Source organism: Pogona vitticeps, chromosome 4 (assembly GCF_051106095.1).
Source record: "Pogona vitticeps strain Pit_001003342236 chromosome 4, PviZW2.1, whole genome shotgun sequence".
Taxonomy (NCBI): Eukaryota; Metazoa; Chordata; class Lepidosauria; order Squamata; family Agamidae; genus Pogona; species Pogona vitticeps.
The window spans coordinates 36,459,339-36,483,211 of record NC_135786.1 but is presented as its reverse complement, the minus strand read 5'-3'; the positions used below and the strand labels follow the sequence as shown (position 1 = coordinate 36,483,211).

At 42.3% G+C, this 23,873-nt stretch overlaps 1 protein-coding gene across 3 annotated transcripts in view; it reads left to right on the top strand.

Annotated features, from left to right (window-relative positions):
* Positions 1-23,873, top strand: part of CEP250 (centrosomal protein 250) — a 50,969-nt gene that overhangs the window by 11,754 nt on the left and 15,342 nt on the right. For all 3 annotated transcript variants that reach the window (XM_020782470.3, XM_020782471.3, XM_020782469.3), the window contains exons 8-20: positions 1,301-1,397; positions 1,888-1,986; positions 3,114-3,266; positions 4,139-4,317; positions 5,453-5,635; positions 6,399-6,543; positions 8,277-8,423; positions 8,992-9,222; positions 10,538-10,731; positions 11,263-11,390; positions 13,141-13,310; positions 20,387-20,566; positions 23,028-23,162. In XM_020782470.3, coding sequence (XP_020638129.3) covers positions 1,301-1,397; positions 1,888-1,986; positions 3,114-3,266; positions 4,139-4,317; positions 5,453-5,635; positions 6,399-6,543; positions 8,277-8,423; positions 8,992-9,222; positions 10,538-10,731; positions 11,263-11,390; positions 13,141-13,310; positions 20,387-20,566; positions 23,028-23,162 — 2,041 coding nt within the window. The remainder of the gene's footprint in view (positions 1-1,300; positions 1,398-1,887; positions 1,987-3,113; positions 3,267-4,138; positions 4,318-5,452; positions 5,636-6,398; positions 6,544-8,276; positions 8,424-8,991; positions 9,223-10,537; positions 10,732-11,262; positions 11,391-13,140; positions 13,311-20,386; positions 20,567-23,027; positions 23,163-23,873) is intronic.

Sequence of the window (23,873 nt, the reverse complement as noted above, 5' to 3'; positions counted from 1 at the left end):
ACTCTAACTAGTCTTGTGGCACAGTGGTTAAATTGCAGTACTGCAGCCAAAACTCTGCTCATGACCTGAGTTCAGTCCCATCAGGCTCAGGTAATTGGCTGTAGGTTGGCTCAGCCTTTCTTCCTTCTGAGGTCGGTAAATTGAGCAGTCAGCTTGTGGAGGGAGAGGAATGTGTAGCTTGCCTAATTAAATTGTAAACTGCCCAGAGAGTGTTTTCAGTGCTATGCAGCGGTATATAAGTTGCAAACTTTGCTAATAACAAAACAGATTTTAATAAAATAAACATTTTAAAAATTGTTAGTAAATATGGCTTTAAAAACTAGATTTGCTGAGATGATACAACTTACTTCAAATGAGATCATTAGCTTTTGTTGTGTCAAAGAGGAGTGTACTGTAATGGACAGGTTGTTGACAAAAGAAAATCTGTTTGTGATGCAAATGATTAGGATACATATTCATGTTGCTATATGCCAAATATTTGGAATGAGTGAATGGGGACCAATCACTTCACAATTGCCTACTTCTTAATAGAGCATCTGCTACTAAAATTTGTCAGGCAGTTGTCACACATTTACTCTGATCCAGAGTGGCACTAAAATAGAAAAAGGGGATAAAAATATCTTGGTTTGCAGACAGGGGTTATAAACTAGCAGAGATGCAAATAACGCTTTTGATTGGGATGGGACAAGTGGAGTCCTGCAGATGTTGCTGCATTGCATCTAGCATCAGCCCTAGCCAGCATAGCCAATGGCAAGGAATACTGCAAGTTGTGGTCCAGCAATATCTGGGGTACTGCAGTTTGTCCACCCTGTCCTAGATTAAACAGTTTGGATATTAGAATTGCTATCTTCAGATGTCACATAAAGAAAGAGAGAGACTCTGTTTCACATCCTGGACTCCTTTTCTTTGTATTGGTGGTATGCTGGATTTGGAAACTGGTTTTATGTGGGAAGTTACTGTAGATATCAGCAGAGCATATGGAATTTCAGTTTTGGTACTCATACAAATTGGATTAGAAGAAGGTGTTGCATATAGGAAAGTTGGCCATTGTGTTGTATGTAATGCTGGAATAATACTGAGCAGTGGCATGAGGTATTTCAACAGATAAATGGAAAATTTCAGTTGGAAAATGCTCTGTTTGGTAAAATAGACACTGCTGGGGATGATGATTTTAAACATATGAAAAGGTATTCAGAATTCATTTTCCCGTTAGAATTTTTAAAAGTGCTGGATTTCATTTATATGCAAAATATTGCTGGGGTAAAATGAAAATCTTGTGTTACTGCTTTTCTTTTCCTAGGGTGATTGAGTTGACTGCCTTGCTTGAAAAGTCTCAAAAACAGAATGAGGAGAAGGAGAAGAGTTTGAAGTCTCTCAGGGACAGTCTGGAGATTCTGGTGTGTTAGTAGAGTGTCTAAGAAAATAATTCAGCGAAGAACCTCTCTCTTTTGCTCTAAATATGAAGGGGAACAATTAACTTCTGTATAGCTCAGTGGTAATTCAGTGCATCCACTGCTAGTGACAGAGATGAACAGTACTAGAAGAGAGATGTCTAAACCAGTGGTTTGTATTTGCATGGTTATGCTGATGCTAGAACGGAATTGTATAGTGAGAAACTTGCTGATTTTTTTACTGTTCTTCTTCTTATTATCATCTTTTCCATAGCTTCTATCTGCTTGGCCTGCCTAGAGATGGAACTTTTCTTCTTCTTCTTCTTTAACTAGATGATTTCACTTGGCATATTAATTCTGGCCAATGTAGTATTAGGCACAAGGAGATATCTGTTGGTATTATGTTGTCTTTCCTATTTAATCCATTCTTCTGAAGACATGTGATATGTCTGGGGAAATGTCTGGACTCTCCTAATCACCCTTGTTCTTTTTCTAGGAGGCTAATCGTTTGGAGATGGAATATGAACAATCATTGAGCAAGAATGTAAATGAAGAGATCCTTTCTCTTCAACATGTGATAAAAGAAATAAGTCAAGTAGGCATAATTGGGATTATAGTCCTTTTGTAGAAGTTCTTGTATTTTTTTTTAATTTAAAGTAAATTCAGTGTAAGCATATGTTCTAAATGTCAGACAGGTTTTGTGCACTCTGCACAGGGGTACATTCATGCGTTCATGTATTTCAGATAGAATTTGGAAAAGTCAAGTTATGGGATACAACCCTTCTCATAACTTGACCCAAATTAAGTCATTGTAATTATCTTTCCCTGCCTGCCACCTTTTTTTAAAAAAATAAATATATATTCTTCTGTCCTGAATGCTACTGCACTTTCAGGAATTTTGTCTGTTTGTTTTCTATTGTTGTTATTATTACTCTATGGTTTTTTTAGCTGCCCAGAGTAATGGCTCTGCCACTATTTAGGTGGGATAAAAACATAAAATAGAATAAAAAATAATACAAAAGAAAAGAAAATATGGACAAGGCAAAGCAATAAACTGAAGTTGGCTGGAAAGCTTCTGTATTTATTGCTTCATATGGGCAGAACTTGGATGAGTTAACTTTTTTAGACTCCAGAATCTCCCAGCTAGATGCCTAGAAGATTTTAGAACTGTAATTCAGAAGAAACTTTTCAACCTCCAATTTCAGGGCTAAACTGTGGCATTAAAACTCATTATAAGGCTGGGCACTGGTACGTTCTGGTGTAAACATATCCCTATTTTTAGTTAAACAGGGTTGATAATATACTCATTTATTCTGTACATTAGAAAGTACTGTAGCTATTTCCTTTCCTTTTTATTAATTTTACAAACAATTCTTGGGCTTTTTATTCCTTTTACCATTTTTTGCCACCTACATTTCTCATTGGGGTAATTTTCCTTAATTCTGCAGTGTATGTATTTAAAATATGTCTAGGCTGCCTAGTGCCAAAGCCCACCTAATGTGGCATTTATGATAAAATCTCATGCCATAGAATCTCATACAAGAAAGAAGCAGCAAAAAATAAGACACACAAAGGCCAGCAATAAAAATAAATCTTTCCTCCTATAAATTGTCTTCAGTTTAATGATTTCTCAAGAGTTAAGACTGAGTTGAATGACAAGTAGTGTGAACTGGTGTTATGAATTTACAGAACTGGAAAAGTAATGCTGGTCTTGGATTTCAGGCAGTAATAAATGAGAGTGATGAAACCGTTTGCAATCTGCAAGCTGAGAACCATGCTGAGCCTTGTAGTTCCTTGCAACAGAAGCTTGGTGACCCACGTGGTACTCTCTTCCTTGTGCGTAATGTGCTGAGCAGAAGAAGCAATGAAGTGCAGGTGAGAAGCTTTCAGTTGCTTTCCTACTAATAAGAGTTTTTCATCAGTAACAATGTCAGTACTTGTGCAGATTGTTTATTTGGACTGCAACTTCCAGAATCCCCCAGTTAGTTTAGCCACTAGGAGAGTTGGAGAGTTGTCCAAAAAAATAATGTTTGCGAGCTCTAGCACAAGTCACACTGCTGCAACACTTTTATTTGCTATTAGGTCCTGCATTCTAAATTTCAGCTATCTTCCTCTTCCTGTTAACCTCTTTCCGTAGTTCCTTCAGAGTGTTTTGGGCAGTCATTATTCTTTGTGTAATGATATCCTACAAGGATATCTGCAAGTGGGATCAGAAGGCCTTAGGAATGGACCTCAACAGATGGGAAACCCTGACATCGGAGCGTTCAGCCTGGAGGCAGGCGGTGCAACATGGGCTCTCCCAATTTGAGGAGACACTTGTTCAGCAGGCCAAGGCAAAAAGCCAGTCCCAGAAGCAGCAAAATCAGGGAGCTGGACAGGGGACAGACTGTATTTGTCCTCATTGTGGAAGAGATTGTCACTCTCGAATTGGCCTTCTCAGCCACACTAGATGGTGTTCCAAGTCCTCCATACAGAGCACGTTACCATAGTCTCTCGAGACTGAAGGATGCCTAACGCTTTGTGGCAGGTCCCACTCCTTTGGTTTCACTTCTACTCTTCTAATTGCTCTTTATGCCCAACGTCCCAGTCTTTTTATGTGTCTGTATGCAGCATTCCTTCCGTCTCCACCTGCTTCTAATCTGTGAGCTGACAGCTATGAAGCTCTGTTTGTATGTAATACCCCTTCAGTGTCCATGATCTGTCATCATTTTTTGCTGACCATTATAGTTTGCCTTTTCCTTCTGCAGCACCTGAAACAGCAGCTCTTAGCCAGTCAGAATACTGTCAGTTCTTTGGAAGAGCAACAAGAGCAGCAGCAAGGGTACTGCTGCCTTTTGAGACAAAAGCTGGAGCAAATGGAACGAGAACGAGACACGCTTACTGACCAACTTCAACATCTTCATTCTACATTGGACACCTTCCGGAGGTCAGTCATGTGTGTGCCTTTTCCACTCTTTGGGATAGCACTGGATATCTGTGGCTGTCCAGCTCCTTTTTTTGACTCCAGCTCTCACCAACTTGAGACAGTATAGCTCAGTGGTTGCCAGCCTTGGGTCCCCAGATGTTCTTGAACTACAACTCCCAGAAATCCTGGATAGCACAGTTAGTGGTGAAGGCTTCTGGGAGTTTTAGTACAAAAAAATCTGGGTGTAGAAATGCTTTGGGGATCCTTTCCAGGATGAAGAAGCACACGGAGGCAGGAATCAGGGAGAAATGAATCTCTCTCACACTTCTGTGTGAGTTTTATTTATAGTACAGAGTGAGACAGTCATTATTAGTTTCAGGTGTGGCTGTTTACATTTTGTACTGTAATCTGGACATGATTTCACCTGTGCTAAGTGATAAGAAGTGATGTGCTCAGAGAAACTATTACTCCAATATAGATATCTGAAGTGACAACACCTGTGTTCAAATGACCTCATGCATCAGCTCCGGATAAAGGCAGGTATAATGTTATTATATTTGGCTGCAGAATCAGGGTCAACGTAACCTTTGCCTTCACATGGTTTTCCAATGTTTCAGCAAGGTTACCACATCTGGGGACCCAAGGCTGGGAACCGCTGCTATAGCTTGAGGGGAGGGATTGTGGAAAATTGTAAAACCATGGAACTGCAGAGTTGGAACAGATTGTTAGGTTCAGCTGGTTCAACTCCTACCAATGCAGGAAACCTATGACTGTATGGTGTCAGAAAACATCAAGAGGGCCATAGTTGCCCACTTTTGCTTTAGAAATATATGTTGTGGAATATATCATATTGCTAAATAACTGTTTCATGTTTTGTGTTCTTTGAAATCTCTCTCCCCAGATAGGTTGTTTGCGAACAGTTTTGTAAAATGGCACCTTGCTATTTCAGGGCTGAGAAAGGCAGCGGTTGGCCTTTTTATCTCTGAAGTGGGAATGATGCCACCATTTTCAGGTCTTCAACAATTTTCTTCTCATGGATTCTCTTCAACAGCTATTAGGCCGCTTGGAAAATATCACTTGGATAAACACAAACAAAGGTTTTCCATGTAGTTTTGCTTTTATTTTTTTTCTCTAACTGGGAACTGCTACTCCACAGTGACCATGCATCCCTCGAGAAGTCTCAGAAAGAATTGCAGCAGCAGCTGGAAGTCTTAGAACAGGAGGCTTGTCACTTGCGTTGTAGCAACACTGAATTACAGCTTAAAGGAGACATGATGAATGGGGAAAAGGAAGACCAGCAGCAAGACTTGGAAAGGATGCTGCGGGAGAGAGAACACCTGTGAGCCTTTGTCTTTTCTTCCTCAAAGAGCAGCATGTTTGTGCTGAGAAAGTACCGTTCTTTTCCCAGTTAGCACATTCTTTCTTGTGTAGCAGGTGGTTCTACAGTTTACTGACCTGTGGAACAACACGTTTGACACTGCTAGGGATGAGCATCTGAACTACATACTTGTGCTTTTTCTGTGCCAACTTTGAAGGCTCTGTGTGCTTTTTTGTTGTATAGCAGTAGAGGTTGAGGAGTAAGATAAATGTTTTATTTATCATAATTATAACTGATTATAATTATAGTTAAAGGTTATTGTAATAATTAACATCAATGCTCTGTATTTGTATCAGTTTTGTAAGCTACGATAATATGGTAATACCCCATATTTTAAGTGGGAATATGAAGCCACTGAGGCCGAGAGAAAGTAGGTTACCGAAAGCTAGTTGGTGAGTATATTGCCGAGTCAAGGACTGAGTAAAAACGGTTTGCTCAGTTAAAGCCATTACACTGCATAGGCTCTGTCTTATTAGAACAAGAATAAGGGATAATGGCAATTTGTTAAATTTCTAAAATCTTGGTCTTAGTACCTCTGCCTCTCCATTTCATTATAGCTTTATAGGGAACAAGGAACTAATTAAAAGATGTACATTTCCTTCATTTTTGGCACTATATCCGTGCTCCTAGAATAAGAAACGAAAGATGCATCTTGACTTCAACAATGACATATTTATTTAGTTCCCTTCTTCAACAAGGCACCTATGGTTTTCCTCCTGTCTAGTCAAGAAGATCGAAATGCCCTGGAAGAAAAGCATTCCTTATTAAGAAATGAGTTGCTAGCTGTGAGAGAACAACTTGAAAAATCTCGTCTTGATGAGGAGTTGTTGAAACAAGAAAAAAATGAACTGACTTCAGCACTAGAGCAGGTATAGTTGTTCTTAGTGTTACATCAGTTTCTGTATTCTACCTGCAATTTTATGTTGAAGAGGAAATAGCTCAAATTTCACAGCTTTTTCCAACATAGACTGAATGTACTCTTATCTTCAAGGAGGAGACTCATCATAGATTATGATGTAGTTATTAAATGCTAAATCCTGGTGGTGTGTGAGCATAATAGTACGACTTCAAAGATTCAAAAATTCTGCTCTGTTCTGGACAGGACAAGAAGCAGGACCATAAAAATATAGGTATAAAACAGGTTCCTTCATTAAAATTCGCCTTGGGAAGCTTCAGGTGGACAAATGAACAGTTGAAGACTGCTGTTTAACCCTTTCTCCTTAAAATCCCCCCCTTCCACTATTTTTCCAATATGAAAAAAAACCTGCTTCACACCCTGTCATTTCCTTCATGGAAAGAAAATATTTGGATCAGTAATGATGAAATAATGTCCTCCTCTCATCCCAGTAGCTGTTTTTCCCTTTAATGAGACAGCTTCTCAAAGCTTTTTCCGATTTTGAGAAATTGGTGGAAAGCATGTTGTGTTTAGTTCTAATCTCAATGAGAATTATGCTATAGAATTGTACTCAAATTTTTCATTTTGTTGAAATAACCACAGTTCTGGCAATTGGGCCATTTTTCTGGTATTAATATAAACAATCCCAGTAACAGGTTCATGGAAAGAAAATACTTGCTGTTGCTTTAATTTTCCTGATCAAACAACAACTTTGACTACAGAGAAGCAATTCTTTGGGAATTTAAGCTGTGGATGAAAGGCTATCTACACAGGAAAGAGAAACGCTAGGAGAATGGGAGAGGGCATAGTGGGACATACAATTAAAGGATCATGGAAATGGGAAGGACCTCGAATGACTAAAATCCTGTTCTAAGCATAGGTAGATTTCCTACTTCCATGTAATCTGAGAAATACTAATGTGGCCTTTTCCTGCTATAATAGCATCCATAAACACCCTCCAGGATGGGGGACAGGGAAAATAAAAGAGTGAGAACAATAGTAATCTAAAGAATCAAACATTTTTGGGATGAGCAAAGGCACTTCTGCTTGCACAAGGGTTTATGAATATTTCCAGTGGCCCTCCCTTTTGATTTATGTACCATTCTAGAAGGCCTCTTTTCTATAAGAAGCAGTTTTTAGGGTGCTTGGGGCTATAGTAGGAAAGCCTCACTTGCCTAGTTTAGATGTAACCATAAATTGTGATGTATTGCTATGGGAATAAATGTACAGTAGGTACATTTCAGCTCCCTCTTACCTTCCTCAAGCATGGCTGTGAAGAGAAGCATGGAAGCGTTTGCTTCCATTTTTAATAGCCTTTTATTGTTTTGTCTAAACCAAGCAAACTGACTAGTCTTAATTTTGGCTTAGTGGAACAAATCACCCTTGGTCTGTGTATAAATGATAAACTATAAATGATAATTTTAAAAAAATAAACTAAAGTGAGCAACTGAATGTTGAAGTGAAAGACTCTTGTCTTGTCATGGTCACAGTGGAGGAAAAGAGGAATCAAAAAAGCATGCTAGGTTCAAACATACTCATTTTTTCAGTGAACCATATTTTTATTGTTATATCTGAATGCTGTCATTTATAAATAAAACTGAGTTTGTTTGTTTTAATCCAAATCGCTGTGGAGAAATGTGGTGTTTGGTTATCAACAAGTATGTTTTGGTTTGACATTTTCATTATTTCGTTTATTTGTTTCTCAAGACTGAGCAGTCACTTGCAGAGTTAACCAGTGCACATAATAAACTGAAGGCAGAAATTGCTGATCTTCATGATGTGACTACAAAAATGAGTGCTCTTAATGAAGCTCTAGCAGTGGACAAAGTGGAGTTGAATCAACTAATCTTGAAGGTAAGAAGAAGGTTCCAGAGGAACTAGATTTATGAGCAGCTCTCATGTGCAATTAGAGAAAGTACAAATAATACATACAGTGGTGCCTTGCATAGCGATCGCTCCGTTGAGCGACGAAATCGCTTAGCTATGGAGTTTTTGCGATCGCAAAAGCGATCGCTTTGCCATGGTCCCTATGGGCTTTTTTCGCTTTGCGATGATCGCAGGGAAGCCATCATGGCAAAGCGACCCTTTTTTAACAGCTGATCGGCGGTTTCAAAATGGCCGCCGGGAAAATAAAATGGCCGCCCGCTGTTTTTCCTTGCTTAAGAGGCAGCGAAAATGGTGGCGCTATGGAGGATTTTCGCTTAAAGGTGAGTTTTAAGCCCATAGGAACGCATTAATCGCGTTTTAATGTGTTTCTATGGGCTTTTTAATTTTGCTTAGCGATGTTTTCGCTTAGCAACGTTTTTTTCCGGAACGGATTAAGCGAGGCACCACTGTAATTGTATTCAGAATGTGGGAAGGGAGGTCTTCTAGGTGTTAAGACAGTATTCTTCAACTGTTGCTGCTATTTTCTCGGATGCAGTTGGAGCAGGAAAACCAGATGCTCTTGGACAAAGTGGATCACCTAGAGAAAATAAGGGTTTCTTCACAGAAACAGCTCAAACAAACTGAAAGAACAAATCAGGAATTATGTGCAGAGAAGATTCAGCTGGAGCAGTTCTTACATAAGGCTGATGAGTTGCAGAATAGCTTACAGGATGAGTTGAGAGAGCTGAAAGATGAACAGAAAGAAACCTGTGAGAAGCTGAATAAAGTGAGTATAATTTGAGAGTTAGTCTGCATGGTCAATTGTCAGCAACAGCAGTTGCTCCAAAGGGGAAGGTCTTGCATACTGCAAGTAATGTTGGTAGTAATAATAAAAATAATGGCAGCAGTGTTAGTTGTAAGAGAAGAATAATAATTATCTTATTTCTCACGGTTATTTATCAGGTTTGACAAGACACCTACTAATCATATTTGTACTAAAATGCTTAAAACGGCTTTAAATGCTGAAAATGTGTTCTGTAACTATTGCTGGAGAGCAACAGTTTTCTCTCAAATCTGACTGCTTGGTGAATTGTTTCAGTAAGTTCGGTATGGGGGTAGGGTGGGGATAGGCTTTGAGGCTCTTGGGCCATTTTGGTTTTCCCTTAGATCTTGGAAGAGCTCACATTTTCCAGCATTCCTGCCACATGAAACTCGAGGGGAAAATTGTCTCTGAAATGGCATATGGTTCTCGTAGATGTCATGAACCAGTCACTCCCAGTTTATAAGGGCTTTTAAAGGCCTAAAACAGGCCCAGGATTCCAGTGTTATGTTTAACAAGATAAACTGTGCCCCAGAATCTTTTTAGGGGTGCATTTTGAGGATTTAGGGAGCTGCAGGAGGAACACTGGGAGCTACATTCAGTCCATGCACTTTGCCCACCCATTCAGTGAATATAGGAATTCTGACAAACATAAATTTTGTATACATACAGTGGTGCCTCGCGATGGGGTTTTGGCCATCGCCAGAGCGATCGCTTAGCGATGGCCCCTATGGGGAAAAATTGCTTTGCAATGATTGCGGGGAAGCGATCATCGCAAAGCCCCCATTTTCGGTCAGCTGATAAGTGGTTCCAAAATGGCCGCTGGAAAAACAAAATGGCCACCCGCTGTTTTGCCTTGCTTTAGAGGCACCAAAAATGGCTGCCCCTATGGAGGATCTTCGCATAAGGTCAGTTTCTAAGCCCATAGGAACGCATTAAACACGTCTTAATGCGTTTCTATGGGCTTTTTTATTCCGTTTAGCGATGAAATCGCTTAGCAACGTTTTTCCTGGAACGGATTAATGTCGCTAAGCGAGGCACCACTGTATTCTGTTCCGTGTAGATAAGCAAACTTCTTCACATTGAAGGTTTGATATATTAGTAAGCCCAGCTGTAATGGATTCATTTTTCCTTTAAGGGTACTAGGCAGTTTCATCATACATGTGAGGATTATTTTCTGTTCTTGAAAGGATCTTCTTTCCTGCCACAGTTTGTCGCAATGCATGTTTGTCAGGTATTACCATCAATGCTAGAAATTGATTTTTTCTGTCCGTCTTTCCAGCTTCATCACCAGCATGAAACATCTAGTACCAATCTGGAACAAGCACACCAGGAGTCATATCATCTTAAAGAAGTCCTAGCGAAGATGTCCCAAGAAAAGGAGATGCTGATGCGAGAGAAGTCTACACTGGAAGTACGTCTGGGGGCTGCCGAGAGGGAGAGGTTGACCCTTACAGAGCAAGTAGCAGAGTTCAGGTAAGAGATTGCAGAGAGAAGGCAGGTGTGAAAGATTAAGATTTAAGACTAACTGAATAATTATTGGACAAGTAGTTCTGGAGTTTTAAAGAAGATTTTCTGTCAAAGAAGGGTTTTGTGTCTAAATTGTGCAGCCTTACTTCAGAGATAGTTCTGCTTATATGGAAGCAGTACAATAACTGCATAGAAGATAGATGTTCCAGCCATAGCCAAATGTGAAATCCTGCACGTAGTTCAACTGATCTAGTTTCTTTAAATCAGCACAAGCTACACTTAAAAGCGTTTTTGTTATTGTGAACTTTGACTCTCTTGTTTTCGGGTTGACAGTTGCATACTGCCACAAACTACTGTAATCTGTAATATATACACAGATCATTATGTTTACATTTAAGTGGGTAGATGAAAGGTTGAAATGTATAGATTTGTTTTTTCTAATTATGCATCCAAGTTAAACTGGCATTGCTGAATTCTGGATTGAATCCTCCTTTTCCAGAAGTAAGAGATTAAGAATAATTCTGTTGTAATTTGTAGATCGACAAAAGATATTCTAGAATCGAGCCTCTTTCAAGCTCAGCAGCAAGTGTCTCAATTGGAAATTAACAATGGTCATTTGGAAATGAAAGTTCAGGCAATCACACAGGCCAAAGAAGTTATACAAGGTAAGATATTTTCAGAAATTCCTTTGAGGGGTAGTACGGTATCTGTATGGCTTCCAGAAAAACAGCAATATCAACAAAATGTTTATTGATCCGTTGATCACAAAAGAAGAAAGAGCAGTTTTTGTATAAGTGAACACTCCCTAGACTGTGTATTTTAGAACATTTTGGCCTACTATTGACCATAATGTTAAGAAATTTGGAGGTAAAATTGCTCGGATCTGCTCGGACAGGGATGCTGTAGCTCAATGGTCCCCAAACTTTTCCCAACCATGGACTGGTTGGGGTGTGGCATGCTCGTGCAGGGGGCGTGGCATGCTCATGGGGGGTGCGCCCGCAGAGGGGTGGAGCACACTCGCGTGCATGCACACAGTGGTGCTTGCAGGGGGTGCTTGTGCACATGTACGCAGCACGCTTGCAGGGAGCAGAGTGTGCTCACACACATGTGCGCAGCAGTGCTTGTGGGGGCACATGTGTGCTCTCCACTCACGGGGTGGGGGGCGCATGTGCGTGGTGGCGCTTGCAGGAGGCTGCTCATGTGCATGTTGGGTTTCTTGGACCTCAGTAGCTTTCAATAGTATTGACCATGGTATCCTGCTGGGTCATCTCTCTGGGACAGGACTTGAAGGCACTATTTTACTGTGGCTCCAGTCCTTCCTAGAGGGAAGAACTCAAGGGTGTGGTGTTGGGGGACTCTTGTTCGACACCCTGGCTGTTGAGCTGTGGGTCCCTCAGAGTTTTTGTTTGTCCCCTCTGCTGTTTAACATTTACATGAAACTACTGGGAGAGGCTGTCTGGAGTTTTGGGGTTCATCCAACTCTTATCTCTCCTTTTTATTTAAACCCGAGGAAGCTGTTTCAGTTTTAAGTAAGTGTCATGTCAGTAATGGAATGAATGAGGGTAAATAAACTGAAACTTAATCCAGACAAAGCAGAGGTGCTCCTCGTCACTTGAAAGGTAAATCAAGGAATAGGGATTCAGCCTGTGCTGGATAGGACTGTACCCCTTCTGAAAACATAGGTGTGCAGATTGTAAGTGTTCCTGGATTCATCTCTGATCCTGGAGGCTCAGATTTCAGTGGTGGCCAGGAGCGTCTTGTCACAGTTAACAATAGTGTTTTAGCTGTGCCCGTTCCTGGAGATCTGGCCGTAGTGGCACATGCCTTAGTTACAAAATGGCAACATATAAATATTTAAAATAAATAATTTTTAAATGATGTATAAATTCATATATTTAAAATTGGAATGAGAAAGAAGAATTAATACTATAGGGCTAAAAATGTAATGGTGCTTTTATAGATTTACCATGAATGTGGATAGAAATTTGATCTGTTTCTGGTAAGTTTTCAGTGCTTTGTTATTTGTTGCCTTACTTTTAGAATAGTAAATGAGAAATATATTGTGTAAACAAATAGTGTGGATTTGTGTATATGAGAATTTATTTAAAAATCTGCTCCAGTTCTGTCAGGACACCATACCATAAACCATAACATTCTGTCTTGCACTCCAATACAGATACAGTACCAGTACAGACACATGTGCTATGAACTCAATAAGGAACATAATCTTTAATCAATGAGCATACCTTGAAAACACCCTTTCCATCACCATTGAGGGCATAGTAGAGGGGCTGGCTATGAAGAGAAGCTTCCTATATTTATTCGCTATCAGTTTATTTTGGAGCAAATGATCAGTGCTCAAATAAATGGTAATATGGCATAAATTAATACTCTAGCTCTATTTGGTTCTTACAGGAGAAATACAGTGCCTTCGTAATGAACTGGAAATAGAAAAATCAAAAGTTGAGCAAGAAAAGGAAGAAAAAGGACAGCAGCTCTTGCAGGCAGAACAAAAATACCAAGAAACATTCAATCATTATGAAATTTTACATAAGGAGGAAATGAATACAGTTTTTCAAGAATTGGTAAGCCACGTAAACTGTCTTTGGAAAAGAGAATATTTGAGGAAAGGAAACAGAAAAAATATAGAAATAATTGAAGGTTGTTGTTTTTTAATGTGTCAGTAATTGTTCCCAATATAACTGTTGCATCTCATAGTTACTATATGGCCAGTCTTTTAATGACATCTCTTGTTACATTTAATACAAGGTAATCCAATCTTTCTTCTGCGTGGTCTTCTGTGAATGCACACAATAAGGGGTTAAGTCAGCGCCTGCGCTGGTCTTCTCGGAATGTTCCAGAGCTCTGCAAGAGAAACATTGTCAACATTATCTATACTGCACATGCTCCGCCTGCCCAATCCTCAGTTCCATTTCTCCGCCGTGTGGAATGGTTCTTCTCGGTAGAGCTCCACTACTCTTGCACTTTTCTATTGCTATTTTGGTCAGGATTACCCGGTTTTTCGACTATTGCGCGTCTTACGACTTCTTCTACTGCCTATCGGACTTACTTTCTTCAGCGGCCGCTCTGCTTGCCGCTTGTGAGTCTCACGTCTTCCCGCCCTTTCCAACGGCCGTTGCGAGCACTCTATTCTCCTATGCCCCCTCCACCCTCGGGCCCCTTTAGCCGCTGTGTCGTTTGCTCGGGTAAAATCCCTTTTCAGGACGGGCACGACACTTGTCTTTTTTGCCTGGGAGAATCCCATTCGGCCCAGAGTTGTGAACATTGCCAGGCGTTTACCAAGGCAGCTCTAAAGGCTCGACAACAGAGGCTGAAACTACACCTTTGGAATTCAGCCCTGGCTGCTTCTCAACCTTCGCCCATGGAGCTTCCCTCCACCTCTTCAGCCTCCCATTCTGAGGGCGCCCCCAGCCTTGCAGTGGCCAGTAAGCCTTCGGACCTACCTGCAAAAACTAAGAAGCCTTCTAAAAAATCTTCGACGTCCAAGGCTGCGGTTCCCGCAAAACCTGCAAAACAGGCGAAAACTAAGGCTTCTACAAAGGCTAAGGACGCTGTATCCCAAGCTTTGCCGGGATCTGTTGACCTTCTCTCGCCTTTATTGGAGGATTTGTCGAGAGACAAAGATTCGACATCGGGGGCGGCTACCCCCCTTCCTCCTCGTCAGCCTGAGCCGGCTATACCCCTTGGCGCTCCCTCTCCGACGCCAAGTCAGCTTGTTCGAGCAACAACAACCTTGGTTTCTGTCCCGGTTAGCCCTGTGTCTTCTGGGCGGGCTTCACCGGCTCCATCTGTATCTCCTCTACCTCCTCACCCTCCCTCGCCACCGAGGAAGAAACCGGCAAAGAGGAAGCATTGTTCCAGGGAACGCTCTGTCTCACCTCATAGAAACAGCAGAGACAGGCACAAACGCTCTCGACGTCGCCATAGATCGACGTCGGTTGACTCCTCCTCATCCGGCTCTCATCGTCGCCGACACAAGCGTCGGTCCAGACACCGCTCCTATTCCTCCTCGACATCGACGTCGCCCGACCGCCGTCATCGTCGTCGGAGGGTCAGATACATTTATCTCTCCCCCTCTTCTTCTTCCTCTTCACCGTCGACCCCCCAGGAAACATTGACGTCGACATAAGAAGAGGATAGGGGACACCGTTCAACCTCCTCCACTACCAGTTCCACCCATTGCTCCGCCTTCTACGGTCCCGTCGATGTCGACCGCGCCTCCTCCTCCTCCTCCCCCTCCTCAACCTGTTCCTCCAGTCATACCTCAGGCCCCACCTCCATGTCGAACGAGAGGACATGAGCTCTCATCTGATGATGATGATGTTTCCTTTTCATCACAAGAATCTCAGTCGGAGGAAGAACCGCCTCCTCAACCTACACCTCACGAGTTACCGGTAGGAGAGACGGTAGACTCGGATACAGGCAACCCTCACGATTCCTCACCCTCGGGGGATTTTTCCTCTTACTCACAAATGTTATCAAGACTAGCAAAGACACTTAAGCTACGCGTCGACGAACCCGCACCACCAGAAGAGGACCTCATCTTTGGTGATATTAATAAAGAACGATCACCACCTCCTAGCCTTTGCTTTCTACCTACCTTATTAAAGATCATTCAAGAGTTTTGGAAGCACCCTTCAGCAGCGGTGCCATTACCCAAGAGAACGGAGAACATGTATAAAATTGTTGGGGAGGATGCTAAATTCCTTTTAAAGCATCCTATCCCCAATTCCCTTATAGTGGAGACCAGCTGCACTAAACCATTAGGAAGGGCGCATGTGATCCCCACAAACAAAGAAGGGAAAAAGCTTGAGTTAATCGGTAGAAGGCTTTATTCTTTAATCGCCTTTATACTCAGAGTCGCTAATTATCAAACTGCTCTAGGAGCATATCAGAAGCAGCTGTGGGTCAAAATATTGCCAGCTTTGCACATGCTGCCAGCTGATGCACGCCAAGCTTTCCTAAACACCTATGAGGAAGCACAAACGGTTTCCAAACACCAAAGGATTGCAACCAGACATTCAGTGGAAGCATCAGCTAGAATCCTCGTTACTGCTGTCAACCTGCGTCAACATGCCTGGTTACATGCTGCAAACATCCTTGAGGATGTGAAGGCTAAAGTGGAGGATTTACCATTCGATTCTTCTGGTCTTTTTAGCGAGAAAACGGATAACCATCTTGAGGACTTACATAAAGCTAAGAAAACTGCTAAGTCCTATTATATTCAGCCACAACCAAAGTTCCATAGATACCAATGGAAACGGTCTTCTAATCAATATAATCAACCTTCCCAACAGTTCAGACAGTTCAAAGAGACTTCCCGCTCTACTTTACCTCAAAATTCCTCTACTCCATCTACTTACCGTGCTCACCACGCGTCGCAGCGTCGTCAGACCTTCAAGCCACCTGCAAAGAAACACAAACAATATCTTTGACTGGTTAGCATACCCCTCAGCTATCGTCACAGACATAAGACTCCAGCCATATTCTCAAAACTGGTCGGTTATCACAAGCGATTCCTGGGTTCTAAGAATTGTTTCATCTGGTTATCGCCTAGAGTTTACAGAATATCCTCCTCTAGGAAGGGTAGAGTATACTACATCAAACCTTATTCTAGAGGAGGAGGTTCAGTCTCTACTTCAAAAAGGAGCCATTCAAGCAGTGCCAACAGCAGATATGCCCAACGGCTTCTATTCAAGATACTTTGCCGTCACCAAAAAGGACGGCGGCATGAGGCCTATTTTGGACTTAAGACACTTAAATACTTACCTGCATCCTCGTCGATTTCGCATGGTGACGTTGGAGTCCATCACACACCTCCTGAAAAAGAAACACTGGTTTGTCCTCATAGATCTGAAGGACGCCTACTTTCACATCACCATCCATCCAGATCACCGAAAGTTCCTCAGATTCGTCTTCCAGAACACAATTTACCAGTACCTCGCTCTCCCATTCGGCCTCGCCACAGCGCCTCGCACGTTCACAAAATGCATGGCTCCTGTGGCGGCTTACCTCAGACTCAACGGCATTCACGTATTCCCATACATCGACGATTGGTTAGTCGTCTCTCCATCCAGGCGCAGGGCCTTCAGAGATACAAAATTCATCCTTCGCCTCCTCAAGGGCCTAGGACTCACAATAAATTACAAAAAATCACATCTTTATCCATCCAAGATAGTACATTACATTGGTGCCAGGATAGATGCGCAGAAGGGGCGCATCTTTCTTCCACGTCAACGAATACGGAAGATTTGCAACGCCATCCGGAAGTTCCACCCGGGTCGCTCTGTATCGGCAAGACATGCTCAACATCTTCTAGGGCTCATGTCCTCCACGACTCCCGCAGTCGCCCACGCTCGACTAAAACTCAGGTCCTTACAAATCTGGCTGTTATCCCTTTTCAATCCTCTCCAGGATCACCAGGGGAAGAAACGGCTGGTGTCACAGGAGTTAGTAGAACAACTCCAATGGTGGGCTTTCCCTCCACATCTGAAAGTGGGTCGTCCATTTCGCCCTCTACGGCTCACGGCCCAAATTACTACGGATGCGAGCCCCACAGGCTGGGGAGCGCATTGCGGCCGCCATCGTGTCCACGCTCTATGGTCTCATCAAGAGAGGTCTTTTCACATCAATCACCTCGAGATTCTAGCAGTCTTCAAGGCACTAAAAGCCTTTTTTCCCCTAGTACGTGGCCGTGGTGTTCAAATAGTCACCGACAACACCACGGCCATGTACTATATAAACAAACAAGGGGGAACACATTCTCCGTCTCTGCTGTTCCTCACAGTAACTCTCTGGGAATGGTGCTACCAGAACCACATATTCCCAGTAGCAGTTCATCTATCCACAGAGGACAATTTCCTTGCAGACCAACTCAGCCGCCGTCTGGACCAGATGCACGAATGGGAGCTGGACATCTCGGTGTTCCATCAACTCTGTCGACGCTGGGGCAAGCCTCTTATAGATCTTTTTGCCACGCACCAGAATGCGAAATGTCCACACTACGCATCCAGAGCGGGCTTAGGCCGCAACTCACTGGGAGATGCATTCATGCTATCTTGGAAGCAGGGCCTGCTTTACGCCTTCCCTCCGCTCCCTTCCCTTAGTACAACTCCGCCATCAGTCAGCGGAAGCCATACTCGTAACTCCCTTCTGACCTCGGCAGCCTTGGTTTCCAACCTTGATGGAAATGGCAGTGGACTCAGTGCGCCTCCCCAACTTCCCGACGCTCATCACACAGGATGCGGGAACAGTGTTTCATCCCGATCTCCACACTCTCCGCCTCACAGCGTGGAGGATATCCCGCAGATCAAGGAAATCCTAGATCAGTCCAAAAAGGCGTCTACTTCCACATTATATGCCTATAAATGGAAGAGCTTCATCAAATTCACTGAACCCAAAGGTTTATCGCCTGTTCCGGCTTCACTTTCTACAGTGCTTCAGTTCCTTCGTTACTTGTTTGACCTCAAGCTATCTGTTGCCACCTTAAAGGTTTACCTCGCCGCAATTGTATCCTTTCAACCCAGGGAGTCACCTTCTTCACGTCTTTTCTCTCATCCCACAGTCAAAGCCTTCCTCAAAGGACTCACTCACATTAGACCACCCCTCAAACCATTGATACCCCAGTGGTCTTTGAATTTGGTTCTCAAGGCACTCATGTGTCCTCCCTTTGAACCTCTAGCTACATGTTCTCTAAAGTTACTGTCTCTAAAAGTTTTATTTCTGGTAGCAGTTACCTCTGCCCGTCGTGCTAGTGAACTGGCTGCATTGCGAGCAGATCAACCCTTCCTACAATTCTTCAACGACAAGGTCATTCTTCACACAGATGTGTCCTTCCTTCCGAAGGTCGTCTCAGAGTTTCATCTGAATCAACCACTGATTCTACCTACTTTCTTCTCACAACCCACCAACGAAACAGAACGCATGCTCCATTCTCTGGATGTAAGGAGGGCACTCTCCTTTTACGTCGCACGTACCAAGGAATTCAGATTGTCTCCTAAACTTTTTCTATGCTATTTTGGACACAAAAAAGGTTTACCAGCCTCCTCCTCATCTATCTCTCGCTGGCTGGTTTCAGCAATATCCTCAGCATACGAGTTACAACACAAGTCTCCTCCTGAAGGTCTGCGTGCCCACTCCACCAGGGCAGTGGCCTCTTCCACAGCACTTCTGCGCGGAGTTGATCTTCCTGATATATGCAGAACTGCTACGTGGTCAAATGTCTCCACATTCATCTCCCACTATAGACTGGACATGAGAGCGAAAAGGGAGACAAGATTTGGGAGAGCTGTCCTTGCATCTGCCCTCCAGTGACGACCCACCAACCGGTAAGCCAGCTTGTTAATCACCCCTTATTGTGTGCATTCACAGAAGACCACGCAGAAGAAAGACGGGTTACTTACCTGTAACCATGGTTCTTCCAGTGGTCATTCTGTGAATTCACACAAACCCGCCCGCCCTCCCCACTATCCGTCACTGTATATCTGCAGATCACTTGCACAACGTATATGGCGGATAAATGGAACTGAGGATTGGGCGGGCGGAGCATGCGCAGTATAGATAATGTTGACAATGTTTCTCTTGCAGAGCTCTGGAACATTCCGAGAAGACCAGCGCAGGCGCTGACTTAACCCCTTATTGTGTGAATTCACAGAATGACCACTGGAAGAACCATGGTTACAGGTAAGTAACCCGTCTTTTTGATCAACATTTTTGTGCCATATATTAAAAAAACCAAGCTTTTAAAAACCAAACTTAATTTCCTTTCCTGAAGAAATAGCAGAAACACCATGGTGACATCACTGAATCTGTTCCATATTGCCTTTCCCATACAAGCCACAAACATGTGCCAGATCCTGATTTGGATAACTGACCCCAACTTCAGAAGTCCCACAAAGATATATAGACCTACCGAATAAAGAGAACAGATTCTGTGATTTGTCATAGTTGGCATCACAGTAAAGGGTTACCGGTAATACCAAATGAAACCAAATAATCAGTAACAACCTGTTTGTAAAGCTCCTCTGAGCATCTCATTAAAAGTGTCTTCATTGCTGCAATAATTCCAGGCCACTCCAGAACTTATTAATTGTGTACAAGAAAGATTGATTGTCCAGTGGGGAAGTCAATTCTGTAATTAATTGACTGTGAGAAGCTTGTGTGTAGCACCCATGGATCAGGGGGAACTTTAGGTACCAGGGCCATATATGGCCTTCCTGTGTTCCCAAATTGGCCTCTGGAATTCTCCAGAAGTCCATACCCCCCTCCTCATGGCACCATCATTTGGGAATTTTCTATTTTTGTATTGGCTTTTCCTCACTTTAAAAGATTGGAATGTTTTCCTTAAAGTTGAGTTACTGCCAGTAAGAAAATTTAGTTTAAAAATACTGATTTTTTTTGTGGCCTTTGATCCTAAGTACCACTGTGCTCCCCTAGAGCCTTTTTGAAACTGAATTTAACCCCTTGTCTAAAAGGGATACCCCACTCTCTCTGTAGGTGATCAGCTTCCCCAAAAAGGATTTGAAATAAAGCTGATAATACTGCACCCAATTTCTGTTAAAGCAAAAGAATGACCTGAATAGCTAAAAGTTGAGCTTTTTCCCTTCTGTCTTCTCACTGGAATGGGTTGATCTGTTACCAGAAATCGGAACGAGAACGTCACCGCATGGAATTGGAGCAGGTGCTGCAGCGCATGGTCAAGGAAAAAGAAGACACTGAAAGTCTGTATGAGAGGAAGCTCCAAGAACTGCAGCAGGAGGTCATTGCTGTACAAGCACAGATGGAAAGTGAACTTATTAAGGAACAAAATGCTAAGCAACAGGTAAGGTTGCTTAGCTTAACACCCCATGGTATCTTGAGTCTGTGGTGGCCAGTCACACCTGACATTTATCCCCAAAAGGTTAATTTCAGTGTGAGATCAGATAACCCTTCTTAATAACATCAATATTCATCTGGGTATAAAGTATAAATCTTTTAAACCATTGTTTCACTTATGGCGAAGTAAGGAGAACAAACTGATTCCAGGCAACACCAGCCTGCCTATTTCTACGAGCTTTATTTTTTTATTTTTTGCTAACTTGGCAAAATTACTGTATTTTTCGCTCCATAAGACGCACCTCTCCATAAGACGCACCAAATTTTTAGGAGAAGAAAACGGAAAAAAAAATCTGTTTTCTTCGCTCCATAAGACACACAGACTTTCCACCCCCCTGTTTTGTGGGGGGAAAGTGCGTCTTATAGAGCGAAAAATACGGTATGTGTCCCTATGTACAAAAATCCAAAAATTAACATTCAAAAACATTAAAAACATTCTTACACCAGTGAGAAAAGCTATAGGTACAACTGCTTAAAAATATATGAAGATTGAACTTAAGTTGCAAGCAAATGTTTAAGTCAGATAAATATGTTTCAAGTATAAGTATAAACTTTTAGCTATAAGAGACAAGAACTTAAATCATATTTCAGTCCAAAAATAACAGGCGCTTACAGCTTTAAAAGCTATAACCAGAGAGTACAAAAAAGTAGAGTGCACTTTTAAAACACATCAGTACTTTGAAAATTAAAAAAGTATTGTAAGTACAGTATTTGTAGCCTTTAGTATATCCAGACGCATAATAAAATTATTCAAAAATATTCTCACACAGCCAAGCCATGTCCCAGTTTGCATCTATGGAGGAAAATCAGTTATCTAGGTTGTATCTGAATGTTTTGAATTCCTTATGTCAATAAACAGAGATCCACTAATTCAGTTGGTGGCTACTTTTATAGATACAATGAAAATTTCAGTGGATCTGACCAGTACTGTAGAAAATGTATTTAATGTAAATTTGAAAACAAAGCCTACTTTTGCTTCTGGAACAAGATGCAGTGTTTCTCTGTGGACTTTGCTCTAGTAGAGAAACAGATGGGATTCACCAAAGTTGCAAACACAATTGGATTTCAATGTGTTTTGCTAGTTTGGTAAGGTAAAGGTTCCCCTTGACATTTAGTCCAGTCGTGTCCAACTCTAGGGCGCAGTGCTCATCCCCGTCTCCAAGCCACAGAGCCAACATTTGTCTGTAGACAGTTTCCGTAGTCACATGGCCAGCACGACTAGACACGGAATGCCGTTATCTTCCCACTGAGGTGGCACTTATTTATCTACTCACATTTTTACACGCTTTTGAACTGTTAGGTTGGCAGGAGCTAGGACAAGCGACGGGAGGTCACTCCGTTGCGTGGATTCGATCTTACGACTGTTGGTCTTACGACCTTGCAGCACAGAGGCTTCTGCGGTTTAACTCACAGTGCCACCACGTCTCCACTTTTTAGGGAACCAATATTTTATAGGTGGTTTGCTAATTTGGCAAAATTAGCTTCTTGTCCTGAAGTATCTCTACTTCAGGGCAGTGCGTTGCTGTTCAGACTTCCATTTTATGATCACATCTCTCATTTCTTGGGTTACAATTCTTACACTAAATTTCAAACTTTGACAAGTGCTTTGCACTAATAATTTCTTGTTGGTAATGTTATTAGATTAGCCACTTAGGGTAATTATGGATCTCAGTGTGAGATTCTTGTGAAATACTGATAGATTCCAGTGTTGGCAAAAGACTTGGGGGCAAAGAGTATACAAAGTGTTCAGATAATCATATCACAGACTGTCACAGCCATATTCCTTCTCTTAGCATATTGCAACTGGGTTGCAATAACTTTTCCCCATCTGCTTGCTGCATTTCAGAAATAAGATTATTCCCAGGCTTATAGCTAATAAATGAATTGGGTATTTTTCTTCCTCTCTAGCTGTGAAACTTCTCAGTTTTTAAAATCTATTCTGACTGCTGTTTAGATGTGTTGGACAGGCCCATAACATTATTGGTTAGATAGCTGCATCCTTATTTTAATCTCTGGATCCAGAGTGCACAGGTATCTGATAAATTTTGCCCAGGAGCTTGTCTGTCATAAATTCCTACAACAGCAAGAATGTTACAAGCTGTCTTTTGCTTTATTTTACTCTATTTCTCATTGTACTCAGCAAGTATGGTACTACTGTTTTATACAAATGGCCTGGTTTCTTCCTGATCACTCTCAAATCTGAATGGCGAGACTTTGAATGGATCAGAGCTCAGACTAGGATAGCATCTAATAAATTAGGAACACACACACTCTCTCTCTCACTCTCACTCTCTCTCAGGTACTATAGGTATTTGATGGATTCCACATTTCTATCTCTTGCAGATTATACAGTGTAGCTCAAATGTAGCACATTTATATTTTCTGCTTTCTAACCTCTACATGTACAGATGCTGCTTGAAAAAGAAAGTGAGAGGAAATCCTTACTAGGGGAGTTTTTCCAGACAAAAGAGGAATTGGATGGTACTCGCCAGCAGCTGGAGTATCTCCATCAGGAAATGCAGAAGCATCAAGGGGAGGAGCAGGTAGGAATAAGAAGCAGATAGACTTGAAAAACAGATGAAAGCTATTGAAAATCCAGCATGAAGCGATAAAATTAGACTTGCAGAAGTATATTTAACACGATGAAAGTCTGGCTCAATAGATGGGTAATTTGGAGCAATTGTGTAATGCAGTGGTTCCCAACTTTGAGTCCACAGATGATGCACTACAGCTTCCAGACATTCTGGCTTAGTGCAGCTGGTGGAGAAGACTTCTGGGAGTTTTAGTCTGAGAACATCTGGGGGCCCAAGAATGGGAACCGCTGATTTAATGCATGGAAAGTTGTCCTTGGATATTTCCATTGTATTGATATACCATATTTGCCGGTGTATAAGATGACTTTTTTGGCCCAAAAACATGCCTCCAAATGGGGGGGGGCGGTCGTCTTCTACGCCGGGTGCACTTCAGTTGGGCCAGGAAGGAGCCGCCGCTGCCGTTGAGTGAGTAATGCGGGGCCGCGCTGGTTGGGGAGGAAGGCAGGCGGGCAGGCAGACGGTTGGTCCGGACAGAAGGAGGGAAGCAGAGCCGGCCATGCCTGAGTGGCACCGCAGCAGAGCCGTCCACTCTATATTTTGAGTGGAAATGTTGGGGGGGTCGTCTTATACACCCAGTCATCTTATACGCCAGCAAATACGGTACTGTATTTCAAAACTATTGCTCATATTCAGCCACTTTGGATGATACAGTTACCCCAT